General features: G+C 43.7%; 1 protein-coding gene across 2 annotated transcripts; it reads right to left on the bottom strand.

Moving 5' to 3' along the window:
• Positions 1-4211: 4211 nt before the first annotated feature.
• C8A (complement C8 alpha chain) lies at positions 4212-21293 on the bottom strand. 2 transcript variants are annotated; one of them, XM_065738343.1, is made up of 11 exons: positions 21088-21293; positions 19055-19151; positions 18258-18402; positions 17165-17309; positions 15623-15812; positions 14237-14437; positions 12832-13072; positions 8881-9009; positions 7885-8042; positions 5608-5830; positions 4212-4452 (listed from the first exon to the last, which is right to left on the bottom strand). In XM_065738343.1, the coding sequence occupies exons 1-11, from the start codon at positions 21204-21206 to the stop codon at positions 4301-4303; spliced, it is 1800 nt and encodes a 599-aa protein (XP_065594415.1). In that variant the 5' UTR covers positions 21207-21293; the 3' UTR covers positions 4212-4300. The 2 variants fall into 2 exon arrangements, with proteins under 2 accessions (XP_065594415.1, XP_065594423.1); XM_065738351.1 differs by lacking the exon at positions 19055-19151 and having other exon boundaries at positions 21088-21239.
• Between the last annotated feature and the right edge of the window lie 630 nt (positions 21294-21923).

Below are 21923 nucleotides of genomic sequence, written 5' to 3' on the forward strand. Positions count from 1 at the left end.
ATGGCGTACCTGGTGTATCATTTCAATAGTGGTTGCATATTGAGCCTATAGGCTCTAGAAGCCTCCCATAAAGGACATAACTTTATTCTGTCCTTGTGATTTTGTGCTTTGATTTAACTAGCTAACAATTTACGATGACCTGGAGGGTAATAAAAAATTTTGTGCTGAAGGTTTTATTGTTTCATTTTGATATGCATTAAATTTTGGTACTATCTTTTACTGGGGTTTCTCACTTCCACTTTACTTGCAAGTTGACATTAACAACCCAGGTATGAAAACAAGGAGGCTGCAGACACAATGCATGCACGTTCTCCACTGGTTAAGCCCATTTCCCTGGCTAAGGCTCCTGTATCAATGGGCTTTATTGCATCTTATTGCATCTCATACTATATTCCTACCCTCAATCAGATGTGTAATCTTAATATGGGTTTCTTTAGGTTGGAGCTAGGTGATCTTATAGGTCCCCTCCAACCCAAACCATTCTATGTTTCTTTAAATCTGTGATCATTCTGTATCGCTGGTTTTGTCACCTATGTCTTCCTGAAGATGTTGCTGCTGCAGTGTGTGATGGATCCAGTCCATATGGCTTAGGAAACTCCAGAAGCAGTATTTTTGGTAAGCTGAAATTGTGATGTCATGATATGAGGAAGAATTTCCTCACAGAGCAAGTGTTAAAGCATTGGAATGGGCCGCCCAGGGAAGTAGTGGGGTCCTCATCCCATGAGGTATTCAAGACATGCATGGCTATGGCACTAAGGGAAGTGGTTTTGTGATGGGTCTTGGTATCAGACTGATGGTTGGACTCAATGATCATGAAGGCCTTTTTCAACCTAAAATTTTGTGACTGTGTGATTCTGTGCCCAACTTACCCTGCACAAAACCAGCCTGATTCTTACTGTACTTAACACCAAAAATGGGTCTGGCTGATTTCCAGTTGGGATTTGTTTGCTTGTGAAGCTGGAATGTGGTCTAGGCTATCACAGGGGTGGCTGATCCATGAGCACTTGCATTGACGTGATGAGAGAGCTGGGCGACTTGGCAGCACTCCTGTCCCCACCCAGGCCCCTGAGGGCATAGAAGAGATCTGCTTTACAGAGAAAGTAATGGACACAGACAGAGAGATTGCATCGAAAGCGACCCAGTAGTCCATGTAGAGGTGATAACTGTCCCTAGATTGCCAACAGTGGATTCTTTTGCAGTACTCAAAATAGAGCCCAAAGCAAAATGTCAGTTTTCAGGTCAAATGATGCCTGCATATTTCCTTTTGTATCCTGTTTTAACGCCCCCTGGTTGAGTAGATCAACAACACAGCAATTATTACGTGCTACCATTATTAACACTCAGACTCTCACTGTGTTGGGCACAATACAGCAGCACAACAAATGTCAGCCTCTTCCAAACTCCCCAGGATCTGGCATTTCTTTTGTTTTCATCTCCTGTCTTGTCATTTCTCTTGTCTTTTGCAGTTTGGGGTAGATTCGATGTTTTGTTTCTTCCTGTTAGCACTGTGTTAACACTATATGGAGAGGAAGGTGACAATTTCAGAGCTGCTCCCAGTGGGCAGTCCTCAGCTGCTGTGAAATGGAGGGCTGGGAGGGATGCGTGCACTGGGGGAGCCAGCATGACATTGACCCCAAGGTGGGAAACAGCTCTGTCTCAGGCACTGCCCTTATTTCCTCTCCTGTTAACTGGTTATCTGGAGCCTGCACCTTGCAACCTCAGGTGTGTTGTCATCAATCATTTGCTATTTTCTTTTGTGTACTGGTTCCTCTCTGCCCTTCCTTTGTTAATAACCCGGTTTGCCTATATCCATAAAAATATCTGATTGTGATACCATTTATCCAAAGCACCGTACATCCATCATGTACTTATGAGAGAGATAAACAAGGTCTCCTGGGAAGTATGCCGCAAGAAGTATATAGGATAAATAACTATATCAAATGTATGTCAATGTGCAAGAGGGGAAAGTCCATTCATTAAAGCCAGGGTGGAACCACGGTGTTTTATTGTACCCTCTAAGCTTTTAGTTTAAGTAAAAAATGTATGTTTTTGCTGCTTATCTCATCTAGCACAGCTCTCACGCTGGCCACTTCAGCAGGAGAATTATTAACTTCTTTGACTGGCATTGTAAATGTGTAATTGCTTGTAATCTTTTTATTTTATTTTTTCTATTTTATTTTAAACAGACCTTGTGGGCAGCTTCTCCCTTTCCCTGGACTGCAGTTCCCTGCTCTGAGCTCTGGGGAGAAAGATGCCTGAGTCCTGGGTGAGCAGAGGAAAGGGGCTGCTGCCCAACCCTTCTCGGTGGTGGTTTACATTCAGTTCTTTAATCACTTGGGTTTCTCTGGTTTTGGTGATTCTCCAGCCTTGTAGAAATGCCTCCATAGGTGAGGTTGCAGGTCATCTTCCCACGGGCCTCTACTCTCCAGCCTCCTAGGCAGCAAGTCTTTCCCTTCATTAATTTCTTCCCCCTGGCCACAGAAACCCTCTGTGGTGGCTTCACTCTCATTTGCTCTTGGGCTTTGTCCCAAGCAAGTCTGTGCACAGGTGAGAACCACCCATGAGCCAAAATAGTTGTGATTTCTACGTAATCATAGAGATGTAGAATCATTAAGGTTGGAAGCGACCTCTAAGGTCATAGAATCATAGAATGGTTTGGGTTGAAAGGGACCTTTAAGATCATCTAGTTCCAACCCCCCCAGGGACGCCTCCCTCTAGACCAGGTTGCTCACAGCCCCATCCAGCCTGGCCTTGAATGCTTCCAGGGAGGAAAGATCCACAACCCCTCTGGGCAACCTGTGCTAGTGTCTTGCCATCCTCACAGTAAAGAATTTCTTTATCAAGCCCAAGTCGTCAAATCCGACCGTCCACCCATCGTCGCTGTGCCCACTGACCATGTCCCTCATAATGTCCCAGCCCCACACAAAGGACTATTGATAAAATCATAGTGGAAAAACTGCTGCTTTGCTCACATTCCGCCAGGCTGCCTAAATCACACCTATGTCAACAGCTGCTTCATGCTTCTGCATTTTCTCAGCGTAGAAGACATCAGATCTAAGCTCTGGGGAGCAAATCTATCTCCGGATGAGTGCAGACTTCACCTGGGGAAGCAGGCTTGGCAAAAAGGCCACAGTTTTGTCACACATTTGCCTGTGTCCTAGAAACATGTCATAGTAATTTTTCACTGAAAAATCAAATCTCGGTGTTTGAGACAACACGGTTTGTTATTTTCTTATCCCCGCTACAAAAAGAAGAGCTTGCAGTTTCACTTCCAAGCAAAACAGAAGTGCTTTAAAAAAAAAAAAAGAATCGTCTTTTGGCAAATGCACACACAAAAGAAAATATGGGGCCGGGTCTTCAGGTAGCATAAATCAGCCACAGTGAAGGAGCTACACTGATTTACATCAGCTGCGTGTCAGCCTCTAAATCACCACTGACACACTGTTGAAAAACAAGCATTTCCAAGCATCAGAGCTAGAGCTGAGCAATTTCTTTCATTAAACCACAGTTCCTTTCTACTCCCGCTTTCCATTCAAATGTATGTAGAAGTGCTCCTTTGTGCTTTGAGGTTTTGTTGCTGTTCATAATGCCTGATTCCTTCTCGGGGCTTTTTTCCCCCCTCCTTTCCCTCCCTGCAATGCTAAGCGCAGTGAAATGAAGTGCCACTTGCCTTCTGTCCTCCCTGGGTTTTGTGGCAGTTCATTAAGAGGGCTGAGCTGTGGGCTCTGGATGCAGTTTGATACCGTGTGTATTCCTGTGCTGAGATTTATGCCTTACATTCAGAAAAGACCTTTAAATCAAGCAGCTCAGGAGCAACTTCCCTGGCTCTGGGTGCCTGGGAGATAAAATGCCTATGTGCCAATCAGCCCATCACTGGCCCAAGAGAAGCAGTCTGCCCCTGTGTGAGCATCCCTTAAAGAATGGTTTCCTTCCGGCCTCTGTTACTTTATTCATTGATGTAAGAACCTTCATCATTTTGAGTTCATATTTCACAACATCTCCTTGAATGTCCTTGGGCTTAAGCTTCCTCCACGCAGCCCAGCATATGGTTTTGCTGAAGACACAGCCCTGTCCAATATGCTAGACGCAAGAATCTGACGCTGCCAACTTACAAAAGTTTCATGGTACATACATCAATACCAACAGCGTAAGAACGCAAGGGTCGCGAGCTTTTAATTTGTTTCCCAAAAGCAAACGGAAACCTTTCCTCAAGCAAACATTTCCAGCGCATGCATTTCATAGCTGCGGTTCATAGAGCCCAGAACCACCTTGAGCTCGTGCCTACAGAACGGTGCTGGCTTCAGCAGGATGAGCTCTGCACACCTCTCCCCACGCAGGGTGCCCCACCGTGCTGCGGGGCCGGGTTGCTGCACTGCCGGCTGCGGTGCCGTGAGCCCGACTGGCACGGGGTCCAGGGTGACCAGCAGCTCCAGCGCCCGTCTGCCTCTGTGCCTGGGAAAGCACAGGACACGAATTACGGTGTTTTTCTCACCTGAAGAGCTGCAGTTTGACTTCCCTTTCCCAACGGGTTGCTAATCCTGTGCCCAGCTCCAAGCAAGGCAGAGGGACACGTGTCCCCTATGTTCAGTGCTGTGGAGCTGTTCCAAAAAAGCCCACCTGTCCCTGTGCAGAGGGGTCAGTGTGAGGCTTTTTTCATTACAGTACAGACTGAGGTGTCAGGCGTGTTCGATACTATAGATTATAGCGGTGCTTCTGAATGATGGCAGTGCTTGATGGCTGTCATTTACTGCCGTGTTTTATTTACTCAACAGGCCTTCATCCCTAGCTTAGGCACTTCATTAATCTGAACAGTAAAAATGGATCTGTGTGCTCTTATTTAGAGCTGGACAAGAAGCTGGGCTTCCCAACTTCTGAAACACTGCTCATTAGAAAACATAACGAGCATGTTTGCGCTTAAATGAGTCTTGAAACTAAAAATCTGTTTTGTTTCTGTGAGCTGAAAGTCCTGTCCTGTCCCCTGTCATCCCTTCTAGTGCTAAAAATGGGTCACCGTCTCTGCAGGTGTCCAAGAGCCCTTGGGATGTGACGCTGAGGGACGTGTTCAGTGGTGTGATGGGCTTGGATTGGGCTTGGGAATCTGAGAGGGCTTTTCCAGCCCTTACTGATGCTGTGATGCTCAGAGCAGTTTGCAGGAGCTCAGTGGATTCCTTGGATTTGGAGACAGCCCAATCTGAAGCTGTTGGTTTTCTTTTAAAACAAAAAAAAAGAAGAAAACTGCTTTTTTACTGCTCCTCATGGTGGTTCCTCACTGGGAATGGAGGTGCAGTGCTGAGCTCTGCTCTCTGGGGACAAGAAGAGGACCCAAGAGAACAACATGGAGCTGTGTCGAGGGAGGATTGGGTTGGGGAGACAGAAAGGCACTGCCCCAGAGGGCTGTGGGCATGCCTCCAAGCTGCTGGAGCTCAGGGAGCACCCGAACACTGCCCTCAGCCGTAGGGTTCAAATTGTCCCACATGGAGCTAGGAGTTGGGCTCGATGGTCTTTGCAGCATATTCTCCTCAACTCAGAACATTCTGTGACCCTGTGGTGGTTAACCACATGCATGGACAGCTTTGTCCCCTCTATGGGCACACGCTGGGACCTCACCTTGGCGTTCAGTCTGCTCACAAGCAGGGCCACTGTATCCAGACCGACACTGGCATGAGCACTGCTCTCCCACCAGGACAGGCTCGCCATTGTTCTGGCACGGCCCACAGCGGCAGGCGTTGAACTCCAGCAGGTACTCGTCCAAAGCTCGCTCCAGGTGCTGCCGTTTGGTTTCCATGTTGCCAGCGTCACTTCTGCGGAGGATTTCATGGATGGGTTGCAGCTGCATGGGGTGGAGATAAAGAATGGAGGTTGGGGATTTCAGCTGGGCGCGGACTCAGGTGCTGCAGAGAGCAGGGGGATTGCTGGGTAAAGGCAAGGCTGAGAAAAACCTCATTTGTCTTCCTTGACAGCTGCACAGACGTGATGCAAATGTTACCACTACTGATAGGCCCCACTGAGAAAGCACTGGTCCAAAACTCTTCCCATCTTAGAGGTCTGTGTGGGAATGGCTTCTCTAGACATGCTTTGGTTTTTCAATGTGGCTCCAAATGATAAATCAGAACACCCCAGTAAGCCTGTTGTTTGATTGATTCCTTACTGCTGCCACAGTGTCAGATTCTTGTATGCCTTTTGCTTTTTTGAACCAAAACATTTAGGTGAGAGCTTCAGACAGTGGGTATCATCAAAACTAAATACAGACCTGTCACAAATGGTGGCTAGGTCATGAGTGATCCAGTAAATGAACAGCATGGAGAATTCCATCTGCCTACATCTTGCTCTTTGACACTATGAAACAATGTCAAGCCATCGACAGCTTTAAAAATATAGCAGTCCTTTGTATTTCCAGTAGCAAAATGCAGCTCTTGTATATCATTCATCCAGACGTGGACAACTGTAATTGTAACTCCACCTTCTGCTTTAAACCTACTCAACAGAAGCGACGGCATTAGCCGAAGGGCAGCAGGCTCAGACACTGGTGGCAGAACTCCGCCTTTTGAAATGCCCTAAGTGGCTCTTTGGGGTGTATAAGGTATTCAGCTGTGTTTAGAAAACGGTTCCATGAAAAATCTCAGCCTTTCCAGTTTCTGCAGTAACAAAAGGGACCTTTAAAGCAGCAAGCTCAAGGCTGATGCGAGGACAGGTATCGATATGCTCAGCGTGCATCTGGCTAAGAATTGGTGGGCACCAGTCCAGGAAAAGTCCTGGGCATCATCTCATTGCGCAAGGCACATGGGGTGAGGAGGATCAGAAAGGCTTTGGGAAGAGCTCTTAGACAAATTTGTACAAACTTGTTTAACAAATGAGCACAAGCTACTGATAAGAGCTGTTGTAGAGGACGTAAGCTCTTATCGGCAGCATGAACCACCACTGGTTGCACAACAACGGCTGAGCTCTGAAACCAGCCAGCAGAGAGGTCAGCATATGTTTTACTGGAAAATTACAATAAGTTGTGCCCAGAAATGATGGAAATTGGTGAAGAAAGGTGAATAACCTACAGCAGTGACTGAAAGCACTTGTTTTTTTACACAGTCTTTCAGCTACTGGGGTGCTGCTGCCCAGAAGGATTTGGAGATTCCCATTTCCCTGACAATAAAGCAGATAATTCCCAGTTCCACATACCTATCTCTCCTTTACTGTTTGGCCCTCCTGCTGTCCTTCCTTCTAATGACAGCAAGGATGGCTATGGCAGTGTGTCCAAACTGTGACTGAGGTCTGTCCTTCGCACCATGAAGCTCTGTAGGATGCTTTGGCGATCTTTCCATTTTACAGGGCATCCAATAAAATGGGAGGAGAACTTGGCTGATTTTTATGGCCATGAACTCTATTTGCAGAGCATGGGGAGAGATAGGACCCCCCTGAGAAAGTGGTTTTCCTGCTCTAACTTCTGGAAGCGCTCATAACAGTACCCACTGCCATGTGCAGAGGTTAGGTAGAACCACTGTGGCTCTGAAAAAGGCAGAATGCAGTGTTCACCAGAGGGATAGCTGCTTCCCCAATTAATTTCCTGCTTATAGAGGAGGCCAGAAGCATTGGGGAGAATAATAGGGATGGATGCAACCGTGGAGAGCCGCTCATTGGGAAGCTGTTTGGGGACACATCACAAACTTAACTCGGTGCTAATCCAGCATTAAGCTCCTTGTCTGCTTCCCTGCTGATGCTGCCAGTGGGAGATGTACTCCCCATTGTGAAATGAATAAGAGGTTACTAGATCAGTGGCCCATTACATTTAATCTTGTTCTGTGATGGGATCACAATAAAAATACAAAATGATCTGCTCGGCTACACTTTCATTCGTTATAGTGGCAGAGTTTCTTCAACTGCAGAAAGCCTTACCTCAAAATCAATAATAGCTGGATTATATTTTAATGACCTTCCCCAGAGCCGATACATGTTGCTATCCCAACTGCTTAAGGGTCTTGCACTGTAAGAGGTATCTCCACCTTTAATCCGGACAATGATATCTTCCACGACTCGACTGTTGCTCTCAGCGTCTAAGAAGTTGAGTAACACATATATTTAGTTACCACATCCACACCAGAAACTGATGCACTGAGGTGAGTTCAATCATGAGAGGGACTCTCAGTGAGTGGTGTCAGTGCTGCACTCCTGAAATTAAAGGATGCTGCGTTTCCTTCTCCACTGGCAGGGTGAACCCCCTGCATTGTTAAAAGGTGGTTGATCACAAGCACTGACAAATGCTCCAAGCTGGTAAGACCTCAAGAGGCTGCACATCTCCAGCCTTTATGTCTGCTTAGCACGGATGCAGGAGATCTCCTTGTCTATCATTGGTATTTTCTGCTTGTTATGATCAGTGTTGACTTTTTTAATAGACGCCATTGTTGCCCTCTCCGGACTGGTGTTTGCCCCATGGGTCACAATCAGTTCTCCTGCATGTTTGGTCCGGACTGGTGACACATGGGACATCTACAGAGGGACCGGAGTCACAGGGCACTTGCAAGGGAAAGCTTGGGAAGGGAAGGGGGCAGAGGGGCTTGGATCTGACTTTTATGTCTCCCTGGTTCACCCCTGGCCACCCTAGCATGACTGAAGGGACTGGAGCTCCCCAGTCATCCATTCACTTCACTTTTTTCTTTTTCAAGTCCAGATTTCTGTTCAGATACTGCTACTGCAATTTCTTTCATGAGGCACCCACTTCTGGAGTGGGGGACCCAAACAGGCTTTTGTCCAACCTTGGGTCTGAGCCGTGTCTGGGGATGGCACCTTAACACCCTCTATGCCTTGTATAACCCTACCTTAACCTGCAGGCCCAGTGATAATGGAACAGAACCACGAGCTGTATCTTAGCAGACAACTATCCCATCACCATACCAGAATTCAGAAGCTGTTTCTCTGCACAGTCAGAGAGTGAGACAGATGCTTCCCAATTCAGCACAGGCAGTGAAACTGAAGTGCCCAGTGAGAGGCCAAAACAGGTGGTTACTTCCTCGTAGCTGATGTCTGTGAAGCAACAATACAAAAAGGGAATGCAATGATTAGTACTGAGTGGAAGTTTTTCATTTTCACACTTACATATTTTGTATCAATGAAGAAAATAGTCAGCTAATTGCACAGCCCATTACTCACAGACTTATTTCAGGCAGAGAACAGCCTTTGGCCTCACAGGGGCAAAGCCAAACATTTATTGGCATACATTGGACCATAATAGATGGATAGGGAAACTTCCTTACCATTAAGTGGTTTCTTTCTTATTAAAAGAAACAAAATACCTTAATGCCTAATTTTTTTAAATGGAAAATTAGCCTAATTATTTAAAATGGAAAAAGTATTGTGGCTTTTGTCTGTGATTTGTTTGTTCAATTGTTTTTTTTTTTCTTTCTCCATAGGCTAATTCATAAATAGAGTAAAGCTGGGAACAGCAGGTGAAATCAATAGATCATTGCTAATTTTCCCAAACTGAGGGTCTGACCAATGTATGGGCAGTGCCTTCAGCAGCCACTTGCTAAAGCTCTGTCTGTTGAAATCTATGAAGGCCTTATGGTGTGCTGCTGCTAGTGCTGCCACATATATCATCCAAATATGTAGCTGGAGACCTATGAAGTGACTGCAGAGGGGAGAAGCAAACTAATGAGGTGGTTTCACTAAGGTAAGCAATGTGCGTATTTCATATGGTATGGTTTTATGTGTATGCTTCAGTGTCTTGCAAATGTAAGGCTGTCCTTTAGAATAGTTAAGAAATCCTTTGCTTTTAATTAATATGGGTATTGTAAGTAGTAGGCAATTTTTGTGATGCTCTTTTTGTCAGGCATCCTGCTCTTCTTGGCAGGATTTGTGCACTGTGGCTTAGTGGTTTAATGATTGAGGCTCTAGCTGAGCCTGACCCAGAGCAGTGAGCTTGCCTTGTACCAGGGAGCAGCATGTTGTCTTGCTTGTCTTTAAAACGTGAGTAATAAATTGCTCTGTTCTTGTTCAGTCCTGTGTGCCTTTCTGGGGAGGTGGGCTGGAGTTCTGCAGGGAGTGGGGCTGCTCAGTGGCTTTGTCCCCTAGGAATTGGACTTCACATCCTGTGTCTAAAGTGTCAGGAAGTGAAGCACGCTTGAAGAGCTCACAGGGAATTGAATCTCCTCATGAAATGGAGCCCTTGAGGGAGATCAAATGGATAGCACTCAGTTACTTGTAGTAAAGTGTTCAACAGTTGTAAATGCAGTGGGTGAAGTTCACTCACGCAAAGCACTGTGAGTGACTGCTCATCTTAGTGTTGGAGGGCTGTAAAATTAAACTCGAGGAATGCCCTGGTTAATTGATTTGCTATGGTTCCTGTTGAGTAATTATGTTCTGCAAGGGTCTGTCAATACAATTTGCTATCGGTTGCAGCCAAGATCATGTCTTGATAAATGCAAAATGGTTATGGTTGCAAAAGAGTGGCCGTAGGAAATATTGGCACATGAGGGAGGAGCCCTAATAGTTTTTTTTATGTTATGTAATTTGCAATAGTTGAATGTGCTCAAGATTTACTGCTGTGTTTTGAATTAATCAGAATATATGAAGACTCTTTCTAATTTACTCTGTGTGTAATGTTTCTCCCATAAATGTTCTTGTAATGTGGGAACACATTACTCTTCTTTCAGCTAAATAATAGAGTCATAACAATCTATTTTTAAAAAAGTAATGAAAAATATTGATGGCAGAGCAACAAGGGACCTCATTCTGATATATCCACTTGTTTATTTCACTCTTGTCCACATTCAAAGAAGGAAACCCTTGCAGCCTGAAATGGGCTGATGGGTCTGGATGCAAAACTGCACTCCAAAGCTCTGCACAAGTTGGTTGTGGACTGTTCATGTGTGTCTAAATTCAGAAGGTGACTTCTTTATCAAAATTCAGGTTTCCTAGGTACATGGAGCCTAGCTCACGCCTATGTCTAGTTGGCTCAGTGACTACCAGGTATCTCTAATTTAGGCAGTGCTCAGCCTGAATCAGTTTCCTGAACATGGCTGACTTAGTCACCAGCCTATGGAAACAAAAGGAGCATTTCCTCTTCCAAAGTATTTAATGCATGGCTTACTTGGCTAGTTGGATTCTCAGGATGCATGGGTGGATCTAAAGCAGGAGTTGTGCTGTACAGCCCTGCAGGAATTCAGCTTCAAACTCATTTTTGGAAGACCAGGCTTTAAAGATGAGAGAGCTTATACCCTGATCATGACCATCCCTCAGGGGAGGAGACTAATCCTCTTGCAAATACAGCCTTCAAGCAAGCTTGGTGGTGATTGCCAAAAGAAAGGCAGTTTTTTCACATGGCTTTGCGTAGTGGCTTATCTGTCACTGCAGGTGGTCCTTCTGGGTCTGCAGCACGTGACACAGAGCACTGTTGACTTGATAAATGTGGTCTTTCTGGCAGAATCTGAGTTACATGAAAATTACATAAATGTGCCACATTAGAATGAAAATTACATCTCTACTGGGGAACATTTTTTGTCTTTTGCTGAACTTCAGCATCCTTCTTCCCCAAAAGAGGGCATCTTGTTGCAATAAATGTGCTCATTATGTATCTGAGGAGTATAAGATGGAGTAGAACAATAGCCCCCATCCACGTATGCTTGATTAATTCTTCCTCTGCACTTGGCAGTCTGCTTCCTGAAGGCTTGCTCTCCAAGGTGGTGTTCGCTTCTACATCACTCTGTCTTCAAAGTGAAAGAATGATTTGAAGAGGCATCATGTTTCCAAACAGTTGAGAAATTTAGTGAAAAATCTCTAAATGGGTAATTTCTTGCAGGAAGTGGCATGGTTAATGCTTGCTGTGAAGTATATAGTTATTCTAGTGCTGATGGTATCAAACCATTTCAGACTGGAGAGTAGGACTGTGGAAACTGATGTAATTTCAGCAATTTGTGCCTGTGGTCCAAGGCCGTAATTTTGTTTGACTTTAACATCCAGGCTGGAGTTAACAGGCATAGGTACCCTCAGCAGAGCAGAGTGATCATAGCTGGATAAAATTGGATCTATTTCATAACTGACACCTTTGCAAAACTTGGCACTGTGTTTAGTGTACTACAGTGCCGTGTAACTCTGCATCTTATGTTTTTGACTAGGTACAGTGTTTGGCTCTCTGGTAACAGCTATTCCTACTATCTAGGTATCTTCAGGGGATATTTCATGTAACTGAGATTTAGAGGTACAGCTCTCCAGCCTCATATGCACTAATTTGTTAAGAACTGAACTAACAGAGTTCTTATAGTCTTTGGTTATGATACCCACAAAGAGTAAGGTGGTACGGGCAACGGATTATTTCCATTTACAGAAAACTGATGCCTTCATTTTTAGGATGCAAAACTGTGAGTGGGCTCTCATTCTTTACTTCAGATGAGTTTGCAAACCTTGAGTATTTGTAAGGTGGCCAGAACTAAGACCCCAAGCAATAGGAGAAGCTTAGAGAAGTCTAGAAAGTAACACTGGAAAAAGAAAAAGGAAAAAAAATCCTTAAACTCATCGTTAAACTACAAAAAACTTCACTCAGATTATTCTGAAATAGGATCAGGAAGCACATTTTTATGACAATAAAGCTCTGCTATGTGTCAAGTAGCATCTTTTGAAGAATGTATGGGTATTCAAACCCCCAGCCCTACTGCATTTCTGGATTTTTGGTAGATGTTATTTCCTATCACAAGCTAGACGTACTTCTTATCCAAGCTGGTTGTTGATGAGCATCCACCCACCTAATAGCCACCAGATGGTGGATTGGACTCATTCTGTGGTTTCCAAGTTGGTAGATGCCTGCTTTAGTGCAGAAAGTTGTGAGCAGATGAATACTTGTGCGAGTCTTACCTTCTCGTCTCATTTCCTCTTTGTTAACAACAAGAATGTACTCAAGGTTGCCACCCATAGTGCCAGATGTGATGAAATGGGTGCCATAGTCATTGATGAATTTGGCGTACATGCCATAGTTGTAGGTGTCTGGAAGCTCCTGAAGGGAGATGAGCGTGTCTTCATCCAAAATGATGTTGTTCCTTCTCATCTTGAAACGGGCTGTTTGCACCTTGGTCATAATTCTAATGAATCCAACATCCTGCAAGTAGAGAAGAGGAGCTGACAATCAGTATTCATGGAGAGGTTGGGGGAGAGAAAGCCACTTCTAGTTCTCCAGTTTGCAGAGAAAAGCCTGAGTATGACTGTCAGTACGTGTTACAAGCTTGAAAGCAGTCCTAGTTTAAATGAAATCCGTGATGACTGTTTATTTTCAATGTTTGGATGTCTGGGGGGGGCTTATTGATGTGCAAATATGATCAGAACTCAGCTCCACAAGATTCTTCTTCATTCTCTATTTCTGCAATTTCTGTATTTTTGTTTTAAAATTCCTTTTTGTTTTTTGACAATCTTGATGAGGCTACAGGAGAATACCCTGAATGGCAGGGGAGTATTTCTTGGATCTAACAACATATCCACGGCTCCTCTTCCAGACCAATTGTATCAGACAAGATGCCAGTGCAACAGGAACAGCCCCTTAAATGATTCCTCCAATAACAGATCACTCTTCAGGTGCAAGTGAATCTAGACAAGTGCACAGTAAATGCTCTAATGGTGCCAATTTCAAGCAGATTAAGGGCTTTTCAACTCAGGATGTTATCAAAATAATCATTCCTTATAGTTTGCTATCAGCAGCCACGAAAGAAGAGGAGATGGGGCATAGTATATGTGGGAAATACTAGCATTTGTGTTATTAGATGGAGGAAGAAAGTGTCACAGGTAATGCATGATGAGAAAAGCTTGTGAGAAATAAGCCTTATTACTGGAAGCTTTTATTTTCATCATATTGCTTGAACCTCTCCTCAGAAACAGTGTATTTTCCTATCATAAGGCAGCTTGTATTAATTAGAACAGGATAAATTTTCTAGTGGAGATCGTTCCCCAAGGACATCAAGGATGTTTTGATCAACATCCTGCTATTTCCTCCTCCCTCACTGTCATCTCTTGTGGTTCTTTTTCTGTGTGTGCTTAAAGTAGCCATGAAATGGGTGGGGTGAGATGACTTGTTGTGGTATTGGTAATTCAATTTTATTCTTTTTTCCTGTTTTCTAAAATAAGAACAACAAACAAGATTACTAATGATCATACGCTTGCAGTTATGTGAACAAATTAAAACAAAAAACAAGAGAAAAAACAGAAGTTACAATCAGACCACGCAATGCCCAGATGAGGTGACCGGAGCATATGCATTCCTGTTTTTTTTTACCTTTGCAGTATATTCTGTGAAGTTCTTCAGGGATCCTTTGCCACGTGATAAAGTGAAGCCGAGGTTCAGTTTGATATCTACTTTTTCAGGCTCAATCTCAATGGTGAAACCCCCTCCTTTAAATTTGCTGCTTTTGAGGGCATCAAGCAGATCTTTTGAATCGTCATAAAACTCAGAAGAGAATCCAGAATCAGCATGAGCCTAAAGTGGAAGGAGCACACAATTTATCAGGCATTTCCCTTCCTTTTTGGTCTTTCCCTATTTCTTTAAGGAGCTGATCATACCTCCGTTGAATCTAGGGATGCTCCTGATGGTGTAAATGCTGACTTATCAATGAGTGCAGAATAAAGAATGCAGCTGCATGCCATTTCATTTGGAAGTATGTGGGAAATGCACGTAAAGCCACACATCTTCCTTTATACATCCCCAGACAGTGGAATGGATTGCATTTAAACGCTGAAAGCAATGCCATAACAGGTAGAGCTTGTGATGGTGCCTATCAAGCCAGCTTGATGCTTTGCATTATAAAACCCTCCTTCCATATCCTTGCAGCTCTACAGAATTCTGACTACGTGGAGTGATTTTTCTTTCACTCCAGCCTGTTTCAGGATGAATTTACTTAGGAAAAAGATTCAGCAGCAGTAATCCAGCCACTTATGAGGGCAGTATTAGAAAATAAACATTGTTCTGCCCGTGTTTTAGAGAAGTGACCTTTTCTGTGACAGCTCTTCTTTGCCAGCGTGTGGAATTCAGCAGCCCTGCTGAGCTCAGGCTGTGCCACTTGCTGTCTCTATAAAAATCCAGATAAATTACCAGCACTGAAAAAAGACATCTCTGATGGTTGTGTCTTCCTAGACTCCAGTGTCTGAAGAAATTGTGTGTGCAGGACTTGCAGATAAGGGGTGGGGGGGAAGGAGGAGGAGGAGTGTCAATGTGGTAGGTCTCTCTGAGTAATATTGCCATCACAATTCAGACTTATGTCCCATTTAGCCGTTCTTAAGACTTAAATGCTTCCAAGAATCAAATTGCTAGCATTGTTCCCATTTTGCATGTGGTCAATTTCATCCCTGGAGTTGCAAGTGAGTTCTGCAAGCTCTACGGGTCGTTTATAGCAAAATTCAGTATTTAGAATGGGGGAAAAGAGAAATTATCTTGGCTTTGACTAGGGTAGAGTAAGAAGTGGGGATGCCTGAATGATAAAGCACTTTAGTGCCTTAATGTGCCATAAAACTGCTCTTGTATCACCAGTCGCTCGTTGTCTTGGGGGCAGCTGGAGGAATGTAATTTGGAAGACAACATGTAGTCGGTTGTCTCTTGATACACTGTGCACAGTATCTTTGTAGCAAGTTTGGAAATGTTGCCTAATTTGACCATCCGAGTACTTACTAGGAGTTGGTATATGTGGAAGTTGTAAGGCTTGTGGAAATACTTCTCATCATCCCCGTAGTACAGGCGTTCACACATGGCATCATACCTCAGTGCCCGCCACTCCCCGTTGTAGACAGGTTCACAATGGCCTCCCAGAAATTTGGGATCGTAAATGTACCTTTTCTCCTCCTGTGTTAGGATGTTGTATCTTTGAAAGAAATAGCATTCAAAGTTATCCACAGCTCCTGTTTTCTTTCTCCAGCAGGCACTGCCACTATTTCTGTCCTCCTGATGTTACAGTGCTGTATGTCATGCATCCTGAGGTCTGACTTGGAACTTAGGCAGCAACTGTAATCTGAGGACTGAGTCAGCTCTCTCTCTATGCATCTCCTTCCTAAAGCTAACTGGAAGCAAACAGCCATTTTATTTCCAAGGCATTTGTTTGGATTCAGATAGTAGAGATAGATGTCAGTTAAGTTATGCAGTCCATCCCTGCGAGTACAGTTGTATAAGTCCCAACTATTGGGATTCCTCAGTCCCAGTGAATCTTTCATGGCCTGGTGGATCTTAAAGTGTTTCCTGGCTTCACTATAACTGTTGTCTACCTTAATTTCATCTCCTTCCTTTAATTCCCATCTTTTTTTTTTTTCAGTGGAGATAGTACACTCCCTGGACTTACAGTCTCCCAGTGCCTTGTTAAGTTAATCACTTATTTTCTTACACTTCTCTCTTCCTGCTCCCCAGTGCTGCCCTCTGAATTACAGGGGATATTAAGTAAAAGGTGGGATTTCAATGGCCTAAAATGAAAGCATTATTCAAACCAGACAGTAGCTTTGCTCCTCACAACAGGGAATCATCAGTAAGAACTGGATAGTAAGTGCTATTGCTTTTGTATGAGTGTGTTCTGCAGAGGAAACAGATCAGAGCAGTATTAAATGCAGTGCTCAGTGCAAATTAGCATAGGTCATGAAGAACTTTTGGATGGATGCACCCATGCTCAGAGCATTTTTCTCACTGACTCCAGAGAGTATTGGATCAAACATGTTGGAGAATTACCCAGTAGATGGCTGTGCTATCACATTGTAGCTCATGTTCTCCAAATGGAACTCAGTAGTGTCATGCTTAAAGCACAGGATCTAGGGCAAAAGTGCCACAACAGACAAATTGCCTTATAATTCATTCTAGATTTTCCTTGTTGTTGTTTTGTGTTTTTTTTTTTTCCTTTATATTCCATTAAAAACTAATAAAGAAACATAATAAAGTAAAACTTTTTCATGCATAGAAGTACTTTCTCCAGTGTATCGTTTGGTGAAAAAAACACATTCAGAAGTACAGAGTGGCTGAGCAAAGGTCAGGTAAACCTGAGGAGAAATGAAAAGAAAAGGTGGGTTGAACCCTCCAGCCTTTGTCACTGCTACCCGTGGTTGTGTAGGACAGGCATCCCGCTTTGGGTTTTGCATGGCACAGTGTAAGTTCGTAGAGCACTGGTCTTAAGGAGATGCAATGTGGGAACAGCCCTGTTTTAATTGCAGGAGTGGCAGCTATTGATTAATTTCTCACCCTCGTGCTGCTTTTTCAGACCCTGGGATGGGGAACAGATTTTTGCAGGGGCTTTGAATATCTTCCTCTTCACAGTCGTTCTCATCAGACCCATCCCTGCAGTCTGTATTGCCATTGCAGACAAGATGCCGTTTAATACAGCGACCTGGAGTGCACACAGAGAGACAATTGTTTTTCCACATTCAAGAAGACTTTTTGCATTTATTGAGATGTTTGGCACCTATATTTAAGTGCTTCAAAAAGCCACACTGTGGTAAATGTTGTACTATTCCACCAGGAGTTTATAGGAATGATTATAGCTCTAGAATGTTTGCAGGAACTGCAGCTTAAAAATGCTTTTGTTTTGGGGATTGAGGAGAAAATCTTGATGTGGCAGTTGTGGAGGGAACCATTGCTCTTGGTGGAGCAATGTTGACCTGCTTTAGCTGAGAGCTGGTGTGTATTCAATAGGGCAAGATGGAATGGCCTCAAGTTGTGCTGGGGAGGGTCAGGATGGAGGTAAGAAAAAACTTATCTGAAAGAGTGATCGGGATCTGGCACAGGCTGCCTGGGGAGGTGGTGGGATTGCTGTACCTGGAGGTGTTCAAGAGCTGTGGGGATGTGGCACTGGGAGACATTGTTAGTGGCAACATCAGTAGTAGGTAAGTGGTTGGACTAGATCATCCTAAAGATCTTTTCCAGCCGCTCTGTTTCTAAATTTCAGTAGTTTTCATTAAATGCTCAAGGTTGGAATTTGAGCCATTTGTGTAACAACAAGCTCTGTCAGGACAAAAACCAAACTTGCAGAGAGTAGCCATATTATATCTCAGTCCTTATGGTTGAGGATGGCTAGGAATAAAGAATTCAGCCCAGCAGCTGCTGGTTGGATTCAGGATTAAGTTGTGTCTTTCTCCAGGGTTGAAAGCAGAATGCTGGGAGAGCATTGGTGACCATGGGGATGGTGTGAGCATATAGCACAGCTGTTGGAGCAGAAGATGTCTCTTTATCCCACTGAAAAATTAACTATTTCAACTCCAACTGAAACATAACACAGATGGATTTCTGTTCTGCTCACCCAAAACCTTAGGCTGAAGCTTGAGCCCAGTTCACTCACCGCTTTCTTTGCACTGGAAGTCATTCCCACAGCTGGGAGTTCTGGTGCAGCTCTCTCCAGCACTGCAGCTTTGCTCATCCCAGAGGGACCCTATGCAGCGCTGCCCCCCAAACATTGCTGGCTGCAGCAGTGTCCGGTGCCGGTGCTGCACAAGAAAGAAACACCTAACTTATTTCCTACAGATGGCTCAGATGGAAACAGCCACTAATTACAGCACTGATGCTGAGACATTTCTGATGAGTTATTAATGAGGATAGCTGCTTTTAAACCCGGAGTGGGGTGGGGAAGAGGAGGAGGAGAGACAAATCATTTCCAGACTGTAAGCACAGGCATAAAAATATAGGGATATGAACTCAGTAGAAAGCAAAATTATGTCAGGTATTTGAAAATGAAGCCTTGAATTATGAAAACAGGTGGAATGATATCAAAATGTGAGAACAGGAGCTGATGAATGAAGGTTGCTTTTAATTTCTTCTCATTAGTGTATCTGCATTTAAGAATCTAGGGATTCATAATTAATTCTGAAATTGGAAAGGGCAAAAGTCTTGGCCAAATATTCTGATCTGATTCTTCTACCTTTTGCTTTGATTTGGTGTTTTGCAGCTCTGCTGCCTTAAATTTATTCCTGGTTTACACCAAAGCAAGAAGCTCTCTGAGAGGAGCACCTCCATCATGTTTGTATGAGTTTAAAGGATGCTTCAGGATGATGAATATGTATCATATATATAATTAATGTGTGTACACCCTCAACACAGGCACATCTGAAGATAAATGAATGCATTACAGTGGAGCCTTACTTTTCTCCCTTGGCAAGGGAAGCATTCGGTCCATTCCGACCACTGGCTCAGCTGACAGTTGACAGGAACTGGTGAACTAACATCTCTGCTGCTTCTTCTAAGGAGAGGGAGAGAGACAGTGGTCTGAGGACTTTGAACCTGTGCTTTATGAAAAGAGAATAAGATCTGTGTGTTCTTCAGTAGGAACTTAGTTGAGAAGCTGGCACTGATGGGCATTTCTTGTGAGAGACCCCAACCCTTTCCAATGGGTACATTGCAATTAAATGCATGCACATCATACAGGTGAGACCAAACAAACTGAAAGATAGAAGGAACATCTGGAAAAGGCATGCTTAAACTCCTTTGGGGTTTTCTTATGAGGATCACATTACTAACTCCAGGAATAGTTGTGTTTGCCACCTTGGTCTGGAATCTACTGATTTCAGTGCTCTTTAACACAGTTCTGCACCTGTGGTCAGTATTTTGGCAAGCAGATTTGACCTCAGGGTCAGATGCTGTGTGCATGGCAGTGGGAATGGCTGCACCAGTGGTGCTGGGGCCACAAAGCTGTGTTGACCATGAGGATTTGTTGGCTGACTGTTTCTAAAAGGAATAGTGTGTATTCTCAAAGGGGGGGAGGGGTTGAATTAAAGGGAGAATATAAAAATGGGAAATGGCAGCAGTAATGTATCACAGTAGTCTTTGGCTTGGAATCTCTGCTCATACACAGTACTGTTATATAACAGTAGGAAAATATTTGTCTTGCCACCCAGCCCAGTCATTGTGATCTCTGTGTTTCTGCCTCTAATCCTGCAACCTTTATTTTTATAGTGTGTTTCTTTGTCTTGAAAAGTGATCTCTGGCGTATCTATATGACTCTGCATTTGCTGCAGCCTTCAAAGCATTTTGAGGGGTTATTCTGAGTCAAAACATTATTATCATTATGTTAGTGATTAACTAATGAGCAGTCTGTTTCACTTATGAGACTGCAGTCCAAAGAGAAATACTGATAATTAGCAGAGCTTGGAGCACTTTGGAGATTAATCAGGGGCCCACTAAATCGGAGCCACGGCAGCTCAGTTAGGTTTAGGGTTGATTGGTGATGTGAGGGATCAGACCTGCTGTGCCCCTGGGAGAGCAAGGAGCTGTGCTGGGGATGATGCTGCTGTTGGTGCCTTCTGGCTCTGTCAGGGGGATTTTTGGGCTGTGTCCTTCAGCACTTTACCAAATGCTTAATTGGCTCACCTTCGATTGGATTTTACATTTACCTCTTCGTTGTTCTGCTTTATTTGATAAGTTCATCAAACATCAAAAATCTCGCCTTTGTTCATTTCCAGAAAGGATTATCAGAATAAGCCTTCATAATTAAGTGTATCACTGCCGTGATTTTTTTTCCTTTCCTCCTTCTTGTCTCCATGTTCCAATTATCACTGATACCTTTTTTTGATCCTTCTAAATCATATTTGCCTTTAGAACAAGCCTGAAATTAATAGCTGTAGGGGAAAAAACCAACCAATTCTGCCATCATAACACTGTAGCTTTAGAAGAAGTAACTTGTTTGTTCTCTTCTTTCAAAGCCTAGGTGACACTCCTATAGGTTAATAATTGTTTGGAGTGAAAAAAAGAGGTATAGGAATCCAGCTTGGATTTGAATTGCATTATGTGCATGCACTTGTTAACTCCTTGCTGCCGAATGCAAAATAATTACAATGAGGAAAGTTATGAAAAATATTCCCTTGTAAATTTTCCTGTAAAAAGGAATTCAATTCAAGTGACCGAAAACGGGGTGGTAACGTTAGTGAGGAAGTTTAAAGTAGGCTTAATTGTCATCTCTGAAAGAAAAGCCATTGTGCAAACAGTTCATATAAGAAGGAATTATGATGCTGAGCTCATGCTTGGAGAACAGTCAAAATATATATTATGTATTTTTTTATTTTTCTAGTAGCAGTTTACAGAGAGTGCAGTGTGCATGTGCCTCAAGTCAAGATGGAATTGATGGGCTGACTGACTGGCCCCTAATTCCTGTATGCAAAGCTGAGTGGAAGCAAGCTTACCTCTGTGCAGGCACTGCTTCTGGCTCCCCGTGTGCTGCAACTGTGGCCCAACATGCAGTTATAAACAGCGAGCATATAGCGAGAATCAAGGGAGAAACCTGGCACAGGCTCCACCACATTGTTTTTCCATATGTAAATGTTTGCTTTAAATTATCCGTGAGCAATTTCTTGAGGCTTCAGGAGTCTGTAGGGCTGGTGCTCCAGGCTTCTTCCAGCAGCCCATCGAGCTCTGAAACATGTTGGTAAATCATTGACAACAGCACTGACCAAATTGCAGAGAATTGGGATGATTCCCAGAGGCCTTTCCCCTTTTGGAAATTTCCAATTTTAGGACAAGGGAATGCAGTAAGCTGTTTGAAACATGGTTGTCAGTCAAGCCTTACTGGGGCAGTTGTGTTTTCTGTTCAGCCCATGCCCTTCAGTTTGCTAGAAGGAGGAAGCTCATCTTATTTCTGGTTTTCATCAGTCTGGGAGAGTTTCTCAGCAAAGAGAATTGAAGGTTAATTCAGAATTCTGCTATCAGTAGCATGTGCCATTTAGATACACCAATATCTGTTGAACTTTTGCCTATTGCCATTCCCCTAATGTATAGTCTCATGTCCAGAGCTGATGGGAGTTGTCACCTGGACCAGAATGGCTTTTGAGTGGTCTTATACAGGCACTGAAGCACAAGAATCTGTTTTTTCAAAGTGATTTGAGGCAAGAGAGATGTCACTGTAGTCTGAAATTTGACCTGTCCCAATTGCTGTGCAATCCCATCTGTGAACTAATGATTGTAGCTGGTTGTGGTCTCAGCATTGGACTGGAGGATGTGCACAGGCAATATGACAATAACA

Source organism: Cyrtonyx montezumae, unplaced genomic scaffold, assembly GCF_038088225.1.
Source record: "Cyrtonyx montezumae isolate F1298 unplaced genomic scaffold, pur_monq_1.0 scaffold_1, whole genome shotgun sequence".
NCBI classification, from domain to species: Eukaryota; Metazoa; Chordata; class Aves; order Galliformes; family Odontophoridae; genus Cyrtonyx; species Cyrtonyx montezumae.